The sequence below is a fragment of the Oncorhynchus kisutch genome, linkage group LG11, assembly GCF_002021735.2.
Source record: "Oncorhynchus kisutch isolate 150728-3 linkage group LG11, Okis_V2, whole genome shotgun sequence".
NCBI classification, from domain to species: Eukaryota; Metazoa; Chordata; class Actinopteri; order Salmoniformes; family Salmonidae; genus Oncorhynchus; species Oncorhynchus kisutch.
Window position 1 is genome coordinate 2,557,831 of NC_034184.2, and position 17,954 is coordinate 2,575,784.

At 42.1% G+C, this 17,954-nt stretch overlaps 1 protein-coding gene across 6 annotated transcripts in view; it reads right to left on the reverse strand.

Annotated features, from left to right (window-relative positions):
- Positions 1-10,777: 10,777 nt before the first annotated feature.
- The window catches only part of ppp1r21 (protein phosphatase 1, regulatory subunit 21), a 45,604-nt gene continuing 38,427 nt past the window's right edge, over positions 10,778-17,954 (reverse strand). For all 6 annotated transcript variants that reach the window (XR_004211543.1, XR_004211544.1, XR_004211545.1 and 3 more), the window contains one exon: positions 10,778-12,814. Coding sequence is in view for 1 of the 6 variants with exons in the window: in XM_031835188.1 (XP_031691048.1) it covers positions 12,782-12,814 (33 nt within the window). In the remaining 5 variants the exon portion in view is untranslated. The remainder of the gene's footprint in view (positions 12,815-17,954) is intronic.

The window sequence follows — 17,954 nt, forward strand, 5'->3', positions numbered from 1 at the left end:
CATTGTTGGTTAAGGGCTTGTAAGTAGGCATTTCACGGTAAGGTCTACTACACCTGTTGCATTCAGTGCATATGACAAATCAAATTTGAATTGATTTAACTTACAGTGTACTATATATACAACGCACACTTGCCAGCTAGCTAACGTTATATGTAGAATCAAATTGACATTGAATGCTGTATGGGCTCTACTGTAAGCAGCGTAGCTATGTGGTCCACTGTGTATCGCTGTCAACAAGTAACGTGTGTGTGAATAACCTATCTTAATGAAAGGAAGAATGGATTACGATCACACCCCTGCTTTCCTCCTGGAGCCCTCTGGTGCCCATCTGAAGAGGCTGCCAGGGTTGCAAGGACCATCCAGGAGGAAGAGTGTACAGGTGTAGTCCGAGTGCTGAAGCCACGACAAGTGAAGGCGAAGAAAAGGCTTGTGTGGTAGCCAGAGAGGGTGACCCAGATGATAGCCGACTGGTGGACAGTAAGAGTGCACCCTTTCCCCAAGCCCCTCCTTCCCTTATCAAAGTGTTTCAACGTCACCCTTTCCCCAAGCCCCTCCTTCCCTTATCAAAGTGTTTCAACGTCACCCTTTCCCCAAGCCCCTCCTTCCCTTATCAAAGTGTTTCAACGTCACCCTTTCCCCAAGCCCCTCCTTCCCTTATCAAAGTGTTTCAACGTCACCCTTTCCCCAAGCCCCTCCTTCCATATCAAAGTGTTTCTAGAACCCCCCTCCACACACTCCTCACCCTCTTCCCCTCCTCTTTTTTGACCCAATTGTCTCTGTGTATTAGGCTGTCCTGTGACCTGAAGGTGGTCAGGCTGATGAGAGAGAGGACACTGGGGAACAGTGTGACCAGGCTGTACAACCAGCTGAGGGAGCAGCACAGCCTGACCTGGATGAGTCGGACCCTGTACTACCTGTCTGTCTGTGACCACTTTCTAGTCCCAGGTGCACCACTGAGGGTAACACCTCCTCCTCCCTTTTTGGATGTGCCTTCAGCCTAGTGGCTGCTGACTGTCCACGGCTCCAACGTTCTGTTCCAACTAGAGGACTTCAAGGCCAGAGTCACCTCCACCTTTGGGTCCATCCTGAAGATGGATTTAACCAAGAAGGTGATTTAAGATGTTTTGACCAGAAATAATACTAATTAGAGACAATCAAATTAATACTATATTATTATTACTTATTTTATAATGACTTAATAAATGTATTGTAGTCATGAAACTTAGTGTCCACTCACTGACATGACTGTGTGTTTGTCTGTCTTGTCTGTCTGTTTGTTTGACGGCCCTCAGGTGACCAAGAAACTAGCTAGCGACCTGGGAGTGCTTGAGGAGGATGACCCCACCATCTCCTTGCACGTGCTCAATGACAGTCTCCTGTCACGTTCTGACCTTTATTTCCTTTGTTTTGTCGTTATTTAGTATGGTCAGGGCGTGAGTTGGGGTGGGCAGTCTGTTTGTTTTTCTATGATTTGGGGATTTCTATGTTTCGGCCTAGTATGGTTCTCAATCAGAGGCAGGTGTCATTAGTTGTCTCTGATTGAGAATCATACTTAGGTAGCCTGGGTTTCACTGTTTGTTTGTGGGTGATTGTCTATGTCTAGTTGCATGTTAGCACTATGTTTCATTAGCAGTCACGTTCGTTTGTTGTTTTGTTAGCTTGTTCAGTTTAGGTCGTGTTTTTCGTCATTCAATAAAAGGAATGTATTCACACCATGCTGTGCTTTGGTCCGCTTCACACAACGATCGTGACAGTTTCCCACCAGTCCCTCCACTCAGGAAGGCCACTCCACCGCCCACTGAGCCCACTAAACCCATCCCAGGTACCTGTCATCACACCCCCTGATGACACTACTGAGGAGATGGACACTGCACCCGCTGCCAGTCAGGACACAGAGGATGACTGCCTATCCACATCCTAAACAGCTCACATTGCTTAAGTTTCCTTCCATTCGTTAACTATTAATCTGACTAGTAATCCAACCCTTCCCCATGACTCTTCTATTTCCAGGAGTACATAGGACCTGATGGGGTGGATACCAGCACGTGGTCCTCCTGGCCAAGAGTCTGGTGAGGCTGCTGGAGGGGCCATGGATCTCTAATAGGCACATAGAGGAGATCATGGCTCTCTGGGGAAATCTTCCAGAGAGAGACAAGGCGGCAGTCTCCTACCCCGAGACGTTCCGGGACCGAGTCCTGCAGGGGCGCTTCAACAATTCAAAGACCTCAACTGTGAAGGGGGAAGAGAGTTTGAAGCAGTACGTACTGCACATTGTTCTAAACTCACTACACACATAAAGACATGAGTGTATTTCTCATTAACGTGATGTTCCCTTTTGTTAATTAATCTACCTTCAGCTCCCTGCTTGGGCAAGGCTGCGGGGACCTGCTCAGTGGCTCAACACCAGCAGGACAGTGGAGGACATTTTTGTTGAGCTGTGCCACAAACATCCTGCTGGCAAGATGGTGCTTGGAAACCGGGTCAGCAGGTGGGCTGCCATCCTGGGGGACTACAGGAGAATCAGGATCATGGTGTTGGGCAGCCCAAACTTGAATATCGACACAATACTGCAACTGTTCGAGGTCAACAAGTTGACCTTCACACAGTGGTAAGTTTTTTAAATATTTTGGTATATTTTATGTATAGTTCACTGGTTGACAGTGTTGGAGAGAGTGACCCTGCTCCAGACCCAGGACAGCATGACTGCAGAGAGGGAGGAGTCAGGCCCCATCCACGCTGCAGTCAGGAGCACATCACCGCTGCCAGAGGACAGAACGGGGCAGGCTACACAGTGTGGCAGAACAGCCACTAGTCAGCCACTGCCACCTCTACCGCCACCCAGTCTGTCTATCACCTCCCTCCCTACAACTCCAGTATCCCAAGACCTGCCCTCGACCTCCACTCCTCTTCCCCCTCCTGCTGGTGGACCCAAGGTCTCCAGGACCACCAAATGGAGGAGGTGGAATCTGGGACTAGAGTCAGAGAGCATAAGCCAAACTTCTGAATTTGGACACAGTATGTATGGTATGCCACTACCTCTGGCAGCCAAACTGTGGAGGAGTGGCTGGCACTCATGAGGTCCCAGCATTGTGCTAGCCAGGGCCAGTAAACTCTGACTGGTGTGTACATTTTAAAGTCGTTTTTCTACATATGTTATTTCTCGTTTATTGATTTTTTACGACATTCATTGTTACTCTCTTGTACATTTATCTCATTTTAAATCACCTTAATGTAACGGCGTTCTTCATTTGTTGAAAGAGAGGACCGAAATGCAGCGTGGTGGTTAATCATGATCTTTAATGAAACAAATGACGGAACGATACATGAACTAACTTATAAATACAAAAAACAACAAACGGAACGTGAAACCTAATTACAGCCTATCTGGTGAAACTACACAGAGACAGGAACAATCACCCACGAAAGACAAAGCGAAACTCAGGCTACCTAAATACGGTTCCCAATCAGAGGCAACGAAAATCACCTGACTGCTGATTGAGAACCGCCTCAGGCAGCCAAGCCTATACAACACCCCTAATCAGCCGCGATCCCAAATACTAGTCACCCCAATACGAAATACAATAACATAAACCCCTGTCACACCCTGGCCTGACCAAATATATAACGAAAACACAAAATACAATGACCAAGGCGTGACACTTAACTTGTACAGTAGGTGTAGGGGACATCATGCTGGGTTGGTGCACACATGACATTCCCTGTGAAATAAATACCTCAATGCAAGCAATTTTTCTCCCTTGAAATGCATTTTTATTTGTCACACTCTTTAATGTTCAACAAATAAAAAGACAAGTAAATCAGTCATAATTGTCTTAGTCAATAAACACACTGTTTACAGAGTTGTAACACACAACAAAAAAATACAGTCAGGTTCTACTCAGAGATTTGAGATGACCAGCAGATACTACAGGTGACAGCAGGGAGTCTACACCCCCATCCCCCAGTGATGCCCACTAATCTCCGATTGGTTGCTGCACATCTTCACTTGTTGCAGTTTGGGAGAGTCTCAGGGATAGTCTCAGTTTCCCAAGAACTATTACTCAAGATGAATAGAGGTTTCAATAGGGCAGGCTTTGGGACTATCATCAATGTAGTCTATAACTCTACAGACCGTAAACAAAGGTAACATGTTTTAACATTAGTTTCTATATATCGGAATATTTGTTATCCACCCTTTCAGTGTATCGGCTAATTCTTTATTTTGGTTATCACAGCTACACAGGCTGGATAAGGCAGCTCAACGCCTTGAGGAGGAGGAGGAAAGCGCAAAAGGCCCAACTTGAGTGTAACAGAATAAAAAGGCACCTGAGGGAAAGAGAGGAGAGAGCCCAGCGGCGTGTTGGAAAACACAAGGACCCACCTCCACACCTGACATGTAGCCGTCCATGGCAGCCTCCAGTTCTGAAAACACAAGGACCCACCTCCACACCTGACATGTAGCCGTCCATGGCGGCCTCCAGTTCTGAAAACACAAGGACCCACCTCCACACCTGACATGTAGCCGTCCATGGCGGCATCCAGTTCTGAAAACACAAGGACCCACCTCCACACCTGACATGTAGCCGTCCATGGCGGCATCCAGTTCTGAAAACACAAGGACCCACCTCCACACCTGACATGTAGCCGTCCATGGCGGCCTCCAGTTCTGAACAGGCAATTCCCCAATGGAGAGGTCTTTATTTTTTTTTTATTATCTTTTTTTTTATTCCATAAATGTAGTTAAATCTTACAAAAATAAACAATTCAAACAATAAATAATCAATACAACTTGTTAATGAAAAGAAAAACAATAAATTACCCAAAAAATGAATGTGTTCGTTGAAATACCCTGTAACAATCATGTTTAAATATAGCAATATACTGTGTTCATTAAGACACTAATGCCTGTTTGTCCTTCTGTAGACAAGAAACCGATACCAGCTCCAACCGGGTTGTCCCCCCTCCCCTCCCTCACACCTGAAATTCAGCCGTCCATGTCCATCCAGCAAACCCCCTAATGCTAGAATTGCTGCCTCATCCACCCTCGTAAAAGGCCTCCCCCTGGCCAGGTCCACAGATTTGAGGAGGAGAGATGCGAAGGCTGGTAATGGACCTGTGAGGAAGAGGAGGTTACCTGTTGCTTTCCCCTGCAAGATATGTGGCAAGCCTAAGAGAAAAGAATTTGGCCACAGCCAGTACAGGGGAGAGCACTTCTGTGAGGCAGCAGGGGGAGGCAAAACTGCTGAACTTCTGAGCAAGGAACTTAAACGTTTACAACATGTGCCATATAAGCTCTTTTACTTTCTTCTCCAACACTGTTTTTGCATTATTTAAACCAAATTGAACATTTCCTTATTTATTTGAGACTAAATTGATTTTATTTATATATTAAGTTAAATTAAGTGTTCATTGTTCATTCAGTATTGTTGTAATTGTCATTTATTACGAATATTTATATAAAAATCGGCCTATTAATCAGTATCGGTTTCTTTGGTCCTCCAATAATCGGTACCGGCATTGAAAAATCATAATCGTCCGACCTCTAATTGTTTTATGTCTGGTTTGATTTAGTGAGTATGATGACCTTTTGCATGCATGTGTATACAGTGCCTTGCGAAAGTATTCGGCCCCCTTGAACTTTGCGACCTTTTGCCACATTTCAGGCTTCAAACATAAAGATATAAAACTGTATTTTTTTGTGAAGAATCAACAACAAGTGGGACACAATCATGAAGTGGAACGACATTTTTTGGATATTTCAAACTTTTTTTACAAATCAAAAACTGAAAAATTGAGCGTGCAAAATTATTCAGCCCCCTTAAGTTAATACTTTGTAGCGCCACCTTTTGCTGCGATTACAGCTGTAAGTCGCTTGGGGTATGTCTCTATCAGTTTTGCACATCGAGAGACTGATGTGCGAAACCTCCGGTTTCTTGGTCACCACCCTGACCAAGGCCTTTCTCCCCAGTTTGCTCAGTTGGAGGCCACTGTGTTCTTGGGTACCTTCAATGCTGCAGAAATGTTTTGATATCCTTCCCCAGATCTGTCTCGGAGCTCTTTGGACAATTCCTTCAACCTCATGGCTTGGTTTTTGCTCTGACATGCACTGTCAACTGTGGGACCTTATATAGACAGGTGTGTGCCTTTCCAAGTCATGTTCAGTCAAATAATTTTGTCCCTTTCCCCCCTCATAACTTAGCCTACTGTTTATTTTTTATAAATTAGCAAAGATTTCTAAAAAAACGTTTTTGATTTGTCATTATGGGGAAATATTATTTATTCAATTTTAGAATAAGGCTTTAATGTAACAAAATTTGGAAAACGTCAAGGGGTCTGAATACTTTCTGAAGGCACTGTACACATCTCAATGGCATATTATATCATTTATGCAGCAGCATACAATACATTTTTGGACTCACCTTGTGCTGTGCTCACTTGAACAGGAAGGTGGTTGCTGTAGTCCTTGTGGGCACATTTTGTCAAAATGTTGTCATCAAAGTCTGGCATTCTCTGGATTGATGGTGCTTTCAAGACAACTGGGAACTCTGGGGGAAAAACTAGATTGAATCATGATGTCAGTGTTCTTCAGGTCAGAGCTCTAGAAAGAGGACTGAGTTCCCGACATGGAATTCTGAGTTGGATGACCGTTCAAAACGGATTTTCCCAGTCGGAGCTCAGCTCTTTTTATTTATTTATCTGAGTTCGCAGTTGTGTTGAACTCACTGAAGTCTGAGATTACCCAGTTCCGAGTTTCCAGTTGTTTTGTACACGGCAGAAGTCATGCTGGTTTGACACCATGGCCAATGTTTTTTAGCCAGCTAACTATAAATTATTACCGTCCTTTATTATACATTATTAGCTAGCGACAGGAATTGTTTTCAAGAAAATCGATGACTGAAACTCACAACTGTGTTACGAAATCCGAGATGAACTACAGCTAACGTTACCTTTACGATTATCTTTTCCACGAGTACTCAGTAGCCTGTCAAAACTATATCCTGAAGAAGCCTGAAGTTTAACTTTGTGGTGAGTCATTATTAGTAGCCCTAACAACAGAAGTTTTAGTATTGTAGCGACCCGCACAGACAGCCGTGTGCTATGTGTTAGGCTATTAGTGGGTTGTGTTGTACTTACCAGTACCAAGTGTTCGCGGGGTCCGACATGCCAATCAACCTGCTATCTGCCAATCACGGGAATGCCTGGAATGTTCTGATGCCGGGCATCCTGGTGGTTGGCGGAGTGGCGTGGAGGGTGGTTTGGGCAGGGGGATGGAGCTTTGGAGGCTAAGACCAAGTTTAGCCATTGTTCTCTCTATTACGTTTGGCCTTCACAAGAGAAGGTCACGGTTGGTTTGTAGGGTACCTTTTAGTTATTTGGCGTGGGCTACGGCCAAACAGTAGCCTGTGTTAAATTGGGTTAATAGACCGTCAATTCTTTAACTCAATCCTCTGTCTGGACAATTGTTCCTTTATGATCTAGCCAGGTCATTACAGTATTAACACAAAACAAATAATATTGAGCTAGCTCTTATTTCATTCATACAGTGGCTTAAGATAGTATTCACCCCCTTGGCATTTTTCCTATTTTGTTGCCTTACAGACTAGAATTAAATTAATTATAATTCACCCCCCAAAGTCTATACTTTGTAGAGCCACCTTATGCAGCAATTACAGCTGCAAGTCTCTTGGGGAATGTCTCTATAAGCTTGGCACATCTTGCTACTGGGATTTTTTACCCATTCTTAAAAGAAAAAACTGCTCCAGCTCCTTCCAGTGGATGGGTTCTGCTGGTGTACAGCAATCGTTAAATCATACCACAGATTCTCAATTGGATTGAGGTCTGGGCTTTGACTAGGCCATTCCAAGACATTTAAATGTTTCCCTGCTTTGGCAGTATGCTTAGGGTCATTGTTCTGCTGGAAGGGGAACCTCCGTCCCAGTCTCAAATCTCTGGAAGCCTGAAACAGGTTTCCCTAAAGAATTTCCCTGTATTTAGCTCCATCAATCATTCCTTGAATTCTGACCAGTTTCCCAGTCCCTGCCGTTGAAAAACATCCCCACAGCATGATGCTGCCACCACCATGCTTAACTGTAGGGATGTTGTTCTCAGGGTGATGAGAGGTGTTGGGTTTGTGCCAGACATTGCCTTTTCCTTGATGGCCAAAAAGCTCAATTTTAGTCTCATCTGACCAGAGTACCTTCTTCCATATGTTTGGGAAGTCTCCCACATGCCTTTTGGCGAACACCAAACGTGTTTGCTTATTTTTTTCTGGCCACTCTTCCATAAAGCCCAGCTCTGTGGAGTGTAAAGCTTAAAGTGGTCCTATGGACAGACACTCTAATCTCCATTGTGGAGCTTTGCAGCTCCTTCACGGTTATCTTGGATTTCTTTGTTGCCTCTCTGATTAATGCCCTCCTTGCTCGGTCTGAGAGTTTTGGTGGGCGGACCTCTCTTGGCAGGTTTGTTGTGGTGCCATATTCTTTCCATTTTGAAATAATGGATTTAATGGTGCTCCGTGGTCTGTTCAAAGTTTTGGATATTTTTTTACTCAATCCTAATCTGTACTTCTCCACAACTTTGTCCCTGACCTGTTTGGAGAGCTCCTTGGTCCTCATAGTGCCACTTGCTTAGTGGTGTTGCAGACTCTGGGGCCTTTCAGAACCGTGTGTGTGATATATATATACATACTGAGATCATGTGACACTTAAATAGATTGCACACAGGTGGACTTTAACTAATTATGTGACTTTTGAAGGTAATTGGTTGCAACAGATCTTATTTAGGAGCTTCATAGCAAAGGGAGTGAATACATACTGTATGCACGCACCACATTTTTGTTATTTATTTTTTAGAATTTTTTGAAACAAGTTATTTTTTTCATTTCACTTCACCAATTTGGACTATTTGGTGTATGTCCATTACATGAAATCCCCTCCAAAATCTATTTAAATTACAGGTTGTAATGCAACAAAATAGGAAAAACGCCACGGGGGGGTGAATACTTTTGAAAGGCACTGTATGTACAGTTGAAGTTTTCATACACCATAGCCAAATACATTTAAACTCAGTTTTTCACAATTCCTGACATTTAATCCTAGTAAAAATTCCATGTCTCGGGTCAGTGAGGATCACCACTTTATTTTAAGAATGTGAAATGTCAGAATAGAGTGATTTATTTCATCACATTCCCAGTGGGTCAGCAATTTACATACACTCAATTAGTATTTGGTTGCATTGCCTTTAAATTGTTTAACTTGGGTCAAACGTTTCGGGGAGCCTTCCACAAGCTTCCCACAATAAGTTGGGTGAATTTTGGCCCATTCCTCCTGACAGAGCTGGTGTAACTGAGTCAGGATTGTAGGCCTCCTTTCTCGCACACACTTTTTCAGTTCTTCCCACACATTTTCTATAGGATTGAGGTCAGGGCTTTGTGATGACCACTCCAATACCTTGACTTTGCTGTCCTGAAGCCATTTTGCCACATCTATTGAAGTATGCTTGGGGTCATTGTCCATTTGGAAAACTCATTTGCGACCAAGCTTTAACTTCCTGACTGATGCCTTGAGATGTTGCATAAATATATCCACATAATTGTCCTCCCTCATGATGCCATCTATTTTGTGAAGTGCACTTGTTCCTCCTTCAGCAAAATCATGATGCTGCCACCCCTGTGCTTCACGATTAGGATGGTGTTCTTCTGCTTGCAAGCCTCCCCCTTTTTCCTCCAAACATAACAATGGTCATTATGGCCAAACAGTTCTATTTTTGTTTCATCAGACCAGAGGACATTTCTACAAAAAGTACTATCTTTGTCCCCATGTGCAGTTGCAAACCGTAGTCTGGCTTTTTATGGCGGTTTTGGAGCAGTGGCTTCTTCCTTCCTGAGTGGCCATTCAGGTTATGTCGATATAGGACTCGTTTTACTGTGGATATACATTTGTACCGGTCTCCTCCAGCATCTTCACAAGGTCCTTTGCTGTGGTTCGGGGATTGATTTGCACTTTTCACACCAAAGTACGTTCATCTCTAGGAGACAGAACAAGTCTCCTTCCTGAGTTGGTATGACAGCTGCGTGGTCCCATGGTGTTTATACTTGCGTGCTATTGTTTGTACAGATGAACATGGTACCTTCAGGCATTTGGAAATGGATTCCAAGGATGAACCAGACTTGTGGTCTACAATTTTTTTTGAGGTCTTGGCTGATTTCTTTTGAATTTCTCATGTCAAGCAAAGAGTCACTGGGTTTGAAGGTAGGCCTTGAAATACATCCACAGGTACACCTCCAATTGACTCAAATGATGTCAATTAGCCTATCAGAAGCATCTAAAGCCATTACATTTTCTGGAATTTTACAAGCTGTTTAAAGGCACAGTCAACTTAGTGTATGTAAAGTTCTGACCCACTGGAATTGTGATACTGTGAATTATAAGTGAAATAATCTGTCTGTAAACAATTGTTGGAAAAATGACTTGTCATGCACAAAGTAGATGTCCTAATCGACTTGCCAAAACTATAGTTTGTTAACAAGAAATGTGTGGAGTGGTTGAAGAACGAGTTTTAATGACTCCAACCTAAGTGTATGTAAATTTAAGACTGTACATTCTGTTGGACTGTCAGATTACATTGTGAAGATAGATTTCAGTAGTGTAGGGCATGTTGGCAAACCTCTAACCTTGAAATGGAATGGTTAGTACCGGGCAGACACTGGCCAACACTGGTCAGACACTTGTCCAAGCCGATTAAAAATCAGTCTAAACTGGTAAAACAATGCACAGGATAGGATTATATATTTTATTGGCCATACTATAAATGTCACTGGAACACGCAAGCAATAAGCATCCAGGGTTGTTTTCAGGAGGTACAAAATGGAAGTAAATGTTCAAAAACTGAGTGAAACAGCAACGTACTAACTGGACTTTCATTTTCTATTGTTAAAAGTTTTGCTATGGTGTGCCCTAATGAACACAACCATGCTGTTAATTGTGAACTGTTAGATTAGTCACTACACTGTCAGACAAGGGGTAGACTACTTTAGCTTTGCCAACATGCTGATAATACAATTGTAATGGGTACACAAACCATGAGTCTTACAGAAGGTTCAAAAGAGCAGACCTTTGTGTGTGTATTGCCTTCCAATAGGCAAATATTTTCAGTTCTCTGGGACCCAATAATCAAGTATTAAATGCAGGTGAGTGATTGTTTAGTTTGTGTTTCTGCTCTTTTCCATTGATCATTGACTAGTAATTTCATTGGGTCATCATGGAAAAACTTTAACAAATGCCTCTTTTTTTGTATATTTCTGTTAAAGTACACGGTACAATAATGTATTATATTCACATTAACCCTTCTCTCCATACATGATACATGGGTTTGAAGACTGTGGTGCGACATTCTGTGTCCCAAATGGCACCGCATTAATCCTTAGTGCATTACATTGGACCAGTGCCCGTAAGGCAATGGTCAAAAGTAGTGCACTATGTAGGGAATAGGATGTCATTTGGGACACAAGCATAGTTCTCCTCAGTGCACATCCATACACACTTTCGTGTTACAACTGCTAGAGACACATCAGACAGACACCATTCTATGAACTCTACCTTGTGCAACATCACAGATCATTTAGTTCAAATAGAAATGTCACGTGTCGAACAGATCTTTCATGTCAGAATTGATTGGGTAATCGGGTCAGATCTATTCCATGTCATTGTCATTCTGTCAGATTCTTCCATCCGTTCTCGAGGACAGATGGGACATCTAGATAAAGATGGAATTCTCAGTAGGGGAAACAGCGCTACTGTCCACCCCACGGCAGTTCTTGTTTTGTTAACAAACCGGAGGTGAGGAGAAATCCTAACTTCTTTGTTGTTGTAATATCGCAAACAGATGTGGCTGATTCACCGTCAAGGAATCCAGCTTTAAGGGAATGTATGGAAGTGTGTGTCTAGCCTGTCTTAGGCCTCCGCTAAAGAGCGAAGCCTGGGCATCCAAGGCTAATGTCAAATTAATATGTCACTCATTGATTAATTTCATCTGGGGCAGCCCTTCAAGTAAAATGTGGTAAATATAATGAACATAGTCCCTCAAAAGTCACAATTTTGCACAAATAATCTTTCATTGAATCTAAAAATAGTCCAAATATAAAATGAAGTTATAACAATTAGCAGTCCCTCTCAAAGCCTGGCATGACAGTCTACAGTCCCCCTATTAGACAAAGACAACAACCCAGACAGCCAGTCAGGCACACAATTTAACACTTGACTTGCTCACATGATATCCTTCTCCCACTTAAGAGCAATTAATTGATTAATGAATATGTCAAATCGCCATCATTTCCACATTTAGCACAGAGAGAAGAGACACACTAACCATCAGGGCCAGGTGGTCTTCATTCTGTTTAGTCAGCATCCATGACCTGACTAGTTGGTGGGGGGGGAGGAAAAATGAAAAATATATAATCTTTCCTTTACATTTTCCACTTCCTCCCACAAACCAAAGTGCAAAGGGTCAAGCAGCTGCTTCCGCCACACACTGGGAAGCACTTGACACGTAAAGTCCTTATCTGTGTCAATCAGAAAGACAATTCCTTTAAGCAGAGTGGTATCAGAGACCCCCCCCCTCCCCCTCCGATGGAGAAGTCTAACAGGGTCCTCCATCTTGGTGGTATGGTGGTGTGGAGCTGGCAGGGCTGTAGTGGGTGGGGGTTCCATAGTCCAGCCCTTCTCTCAGTTAAGGGTGCGCTGCGGATCCAAAATGGAACCAGTTTCCCCAATGGACTCATTTCCTACCGCCCCTTCTTTAGGAGTTTGGAGTTTCCCTGGAAAAGGCAAGAGGAAGAACAGTGTTAAGTTATACACCTTCCTACTATCAAGTTGGTATTTTGGCATTTTATTAGGATCACCATTAGCTTTTGCTAAAGCAGCAACTGCTCTTCCTGTGGTCCACAGAAAACATGATAATACAGATCATTAATAGACAACAGCTCAAGGACAGAACTACAATTTTTGGGGGTGCAGCGACACTCCCCATCCAACCTGACAGAGCTTGAGAGGATCTGCAGAGAAACATTTGAGAAACTCCAAATACAGGTGTGCCAAGCTTATAGCATCATATCCAAGAAGACTTGATGCTGTAAATCACTACCAAAGGCACTTCAAAGTACTGAGTAAAGGGTCTGAATACTTATGTAAATGTTATATCACATTTACATACTTTAAAAAAATTAATTTGCAAACATTTCCAAAAAAACAGTTTTTTGCTTTCTCATTATGGGGTTGTGTGAGTAGACTGAAGGGAAAAAAAGATTTAATACATTTTAGAATAAAGCTGTAACATATCAAAATGTGGAAAAAAGTCAAGGGGTCTGAATACTTTCCAGAATGCACTGCAATACTCTGAAGCTTTCTTGAATTTGTTCTGGATTTGGGGACTGTGAAAAGACCCTTGGTGGCATATCTGGTGGCGTAAGTATGTGTCAGAGCTGTGTGTAAGATGACAATGCAACATATATGACATATATGTCTTATAAAAATAAGTGATGCAGTCAGTCTCTCAACTCTTAGCCAAGAAAGACTGGCAGCATAGTATTTATATCAGCCCTCTGATTACAATGAAGAGCAAGACGTGCTGCTCTGTTCTGGGCCAGCTGCAGCTTAATTAAGTAGAACTAGAGCCTGCAGAACGTGCTTTTAGGAGTGTGGTGTCAAAAAGCAGAGCTTCTCTTTATTACAGACACCTCCCCATCTTTACATCAATTTAATCTGTTTTGACCATGACAGTTACAATCTAAGGTAAAGTCAATTAATTTAGTCTCCTCAACTTGTTCAACAGCCACACCTTTCATTACCGGATTCAGCTCAGAGGTCTAGAATATAAGGAATGATATGTACCAAATACAATGATCTTAGTTTTAGAGATGTTCAGGACCAGTTTATTACTGGCCACCCATTCCAAAACAGACTGCAACTTTTGTTGAGGGTTTCCAACTCATGAGTGGTGCAGCGGTCTAAGGCACTACATCACAGTGCTTGAGGCATCACTACAGATCCGGGTTTGATCCTGCGCTGTGTTGAAGCCGGCCGTGACCGGGAGAGACACAATTGGCCCAGCGTTGTACGGGTTGGGATGTCCTTGTCGCATTGTGCTCTAGCGACTCCTGTGGTGGCCCGGGCACATGCACGCTGACATGGTCAGCAGTTGTACGGCGTTTCCTCCAACACATTGGTGCGGCTGGCTTCCGGGTTAAGCGAACGGTGTCAAGAAGCAGTCCGGCTTGGCAGGGTCTTTCACCTCTCCCGAGTCCATATGGGAGTTGCAGCGATTAGACAAGACTAACTACCAATTGGAAATCACGAAATTGGGGAGAAAGAGGAATACATTTTTTTATTTTTTTAAGTGACTTCATTAGCTGTGGTTGCTGATGCGTATATGGTTGAATCATAAGCATACAAATGCTTTGTATAATGCCAGTGGCAAAAATAGAAAAGAGTAAAGGGCTTAGAGAGATGCTACCACTAGGGTAGTGGAATTACTTTGGCTTCCCTCCAGACCTGAGTACAAAATTTTCTCTAGGCTCAGATTAAAGACATGACAGATAGCAGTGGCTATTAGAGGTCGACTGATTATGATTTTTCAACGCCGATACCGATAATTGGAGGACCAAAAAAAGCAGATGACGATTTTTAAAAATTTGTAATAACAATTAAAATAAGTATTCATTCAGTATTATTGTAACTTAATATAATATCAATCAATAAAATCAATTTAGCCTCAAATATTGAAACATGTTCAATTTGGTTTAAATAATGCAAAAACAAAGTGTTGGAGAAGAAAGTAAAAGTGAATTATGTGCCATGTAAGAAAGCTAACGTTTCAGTTCCTTGCTTAGAACATGAGAACATATGAAAGCTGCTGGTTCTTGTAACATGAGTCTTCAATATTCACAGGTAAGAAGTTTTAGGTTGGAATTATAGGAATTATAGGATTATTTCTCTCTATACCATGTGTATTTCATTAGCCTTTGACTATTGGATGTTCTGATAGGCTCTTTAGTATTGCCAGTGTAACAGTATAGCTTCCATCCCTCTCCTCGCTCCTACCTGGGCTCGAACCAGGAACACATCGACAACAGCCACCCTCGAAGCAGCGTTACCCATGCAGAGCAAGGGGAATAACTACTCCAAGTCTCAGAGCGAGTGACATTTGAAACGCTATTAGCGTGCACCCCGCTAACTAGCTAGCCATTTCACATCGGTTACACCAGTCTAATCTCAGGAGTTGATAGGCTTGAAGCATTGCGAAGAGCTGCTGGCAAAACGCACGAAAGTGCTGTTTGAATGAATGCTTACGAGCCTGCTGGTGCCTACCACCGCTCAGTCAGACTGCTCTTTCAAATCATAGACTTAATTATAACATAATAACACACAGAAATACGAGCCTTAGGTCATAAATATGGTAGAATCTGGTAACGATCTCAAAAACAAGACTTTTAATTCTTTATTTTATCTAACGGGTGGCATCCATAAGTCTAAATATTCCTGTTACATTGCTCAACCGTCAATGTTATGTCATAATTATGTAAAATTCTGTCAAATTAGGCAGCCCAAACTGCACACACTGACTCTGCGTGCAATGAACAGAAGAGAAGTGACAATTTCACCTGGTTAATATTGCCTGCTAACCTGGATTTCTTTTAGCTAAATATGCAGGTTTAAAAATACATACTTCTGTGTATTGATTTTAAGAAAGGCATTGATGTTTATGGTTAGGTACACATTGGAGCAACGACAGTCCTTTTTCACGAATACGCACCGCATCGATTATATGCAACGCAGGACACGCTAGATAAACTAGTAATATCAACAATGTGTAGTTAACTAGTGATTGATTGATTGATTGTTTTTTATAAGATAAGTTTAATGCTAGCTAGCAACTTACCTTGGCTTCTACTACATTCGCGTAACAGGCAGGCTCCTCGTGGAGTGCAATGTAATCAGGTGGTTAGAGCGTTAACTATAAGGTTGCAAGATTGAATCTGTCTTTCTGCCCCTGAACAAGGCAGTTAACCCACCGTTCCTAGGCCGTCATTGAAAATAAGAATGTGTTCTTAACTGACTTGCCTGGTTAAATAAAGATTAAATAAATGTGTAAAAAAAAATACAAAAATAGGCCAAACTGGTGTCCAAAAATTCAGATTGTTATGAAAACTTGAAAATCGGCCCTAATTAATCGGCCATTCCGATTAATCGGTCGACCTCTCGTGGCTATAGAGTCAGCTTCCATCCTAAGTAGATTTCCATCTAAGCTGTCAAAGCCCAGGAGGTTTGTCATGATTGATCAATAACTATTTTCCACCTTGACACACTAACTTTACAATATTCAAAGCTGCAATGCTTTTCTTTCATTATTTGCTTTCTTGTATATGAAAACGATGGCTCACTGTTCGTTGTTGGCATTTCCTGCCAAAGTTTGCCCACTTTGCTAATGAAGTAATCGAAAATGGCAACATCAAATGGTTTTGTGATAAGCCATCTGATTTGATTGAAGATGGAGTTGAATGTCTTTCTGCCCATAATTTCATTTGAAGTGCTCAAAAGTTTATTTTCCATCATTCTTCATATCATTGATATTGGCTTCATAGTACAGTTTCTTTTGTTTTGGACTTTAGTCTCAGAATTTCTCAATTTGCAGTGCAGCCAGATGTATTAGCCACGGTTTTTCAATTCCTCATCAATCCATGGAGCCTGGACAGCTGTTAGTCAGTTTCTAACAAGTGAATGTTTAATCAGTCATTTGAAGAAGCAATTTCATAAATTCATCAAGTGCAGCGTCTGGATGCTCCTTATTAATCACATCCGACCAACAAATAATGTTTAACATCATCCACATAAGAGTCAGAGCAAAATCTTTTGTATGATCTCTTATACAGTAATATTGGCCCAGCTTTTGGAACTTTGGCTTCCCTGGATATAGCCACAATATTGTGATCACTGCATCCAATGAGTAAGGATACAGCTTTAGAACAAAGTTCTACAGTATTAGTAAAAATGTGATCAATACATGTGGTGATCTTGGTCCTGTAGTGTTTGTAAACACCCTGGTACATTGATTAAATCATTTGAACCAGATTACAGGCACTGTTTACAGTAAGAAGCTTCCTCTTGAGCGGACAACTTGATGAAAACCAGTCAATATTCAGGTCCCCAAGAAAGTAGACCTCTGTTTACATCACATACAATATCAATCAATCATTTCACACATTATTTAGATACAGACTGTTAGCCTATAGCTACACCCCAAAAGAAAAGGCTTCACATGTGCCAGGTGAACCTGCAACCACAACACTTCAATAACACCTGACATAAGATCTTTAAGCATTACAGGGATACGGCTCTGAATACACAGTTGCAGTCGGAGGTTTACATACACCTTAGCCAAACAAACTGAGTTTAAATGTTTCACAATTCCTGACATTTAATCCTAATAAAAATTCCCTGTCTTAGGTCAGTTAGGATCACCACGTTATTTTAAGAATGTGAAATATCAGAATAATAATAGTGATTGATGTCAGCTTTTATTTCTTTCATCACATTCGCAGTGGGTCAGAAGTTTACATGCAACCAAATACTAATTGAGTGTATTGCCTTTAAATTGTTTAACTTAGGTCAAACGTTACGGTTAGCCTTCCACAAGCTTCCCACAATAAAGTGGGTGAATTTTGGCCCATTCCTCCTGACAGCTGGTGTAACGGAGTCAGGTTTGTAGGTCTGTAGGTCAGATCTGCCCACACATTTTCTATAGGAGTAATGTCAGGGCTTTGTGACGGCCACTCCAATACCTTGACTTTGTTGTCCTTAAGCCATTTTGCTACAACTTTGGAAGAATGCCATTTGCGACCAAGCTTTAACTTCCTGACTGATGTCGAGGTGTTGCTTCAATATATCCACATAATTTTCTTT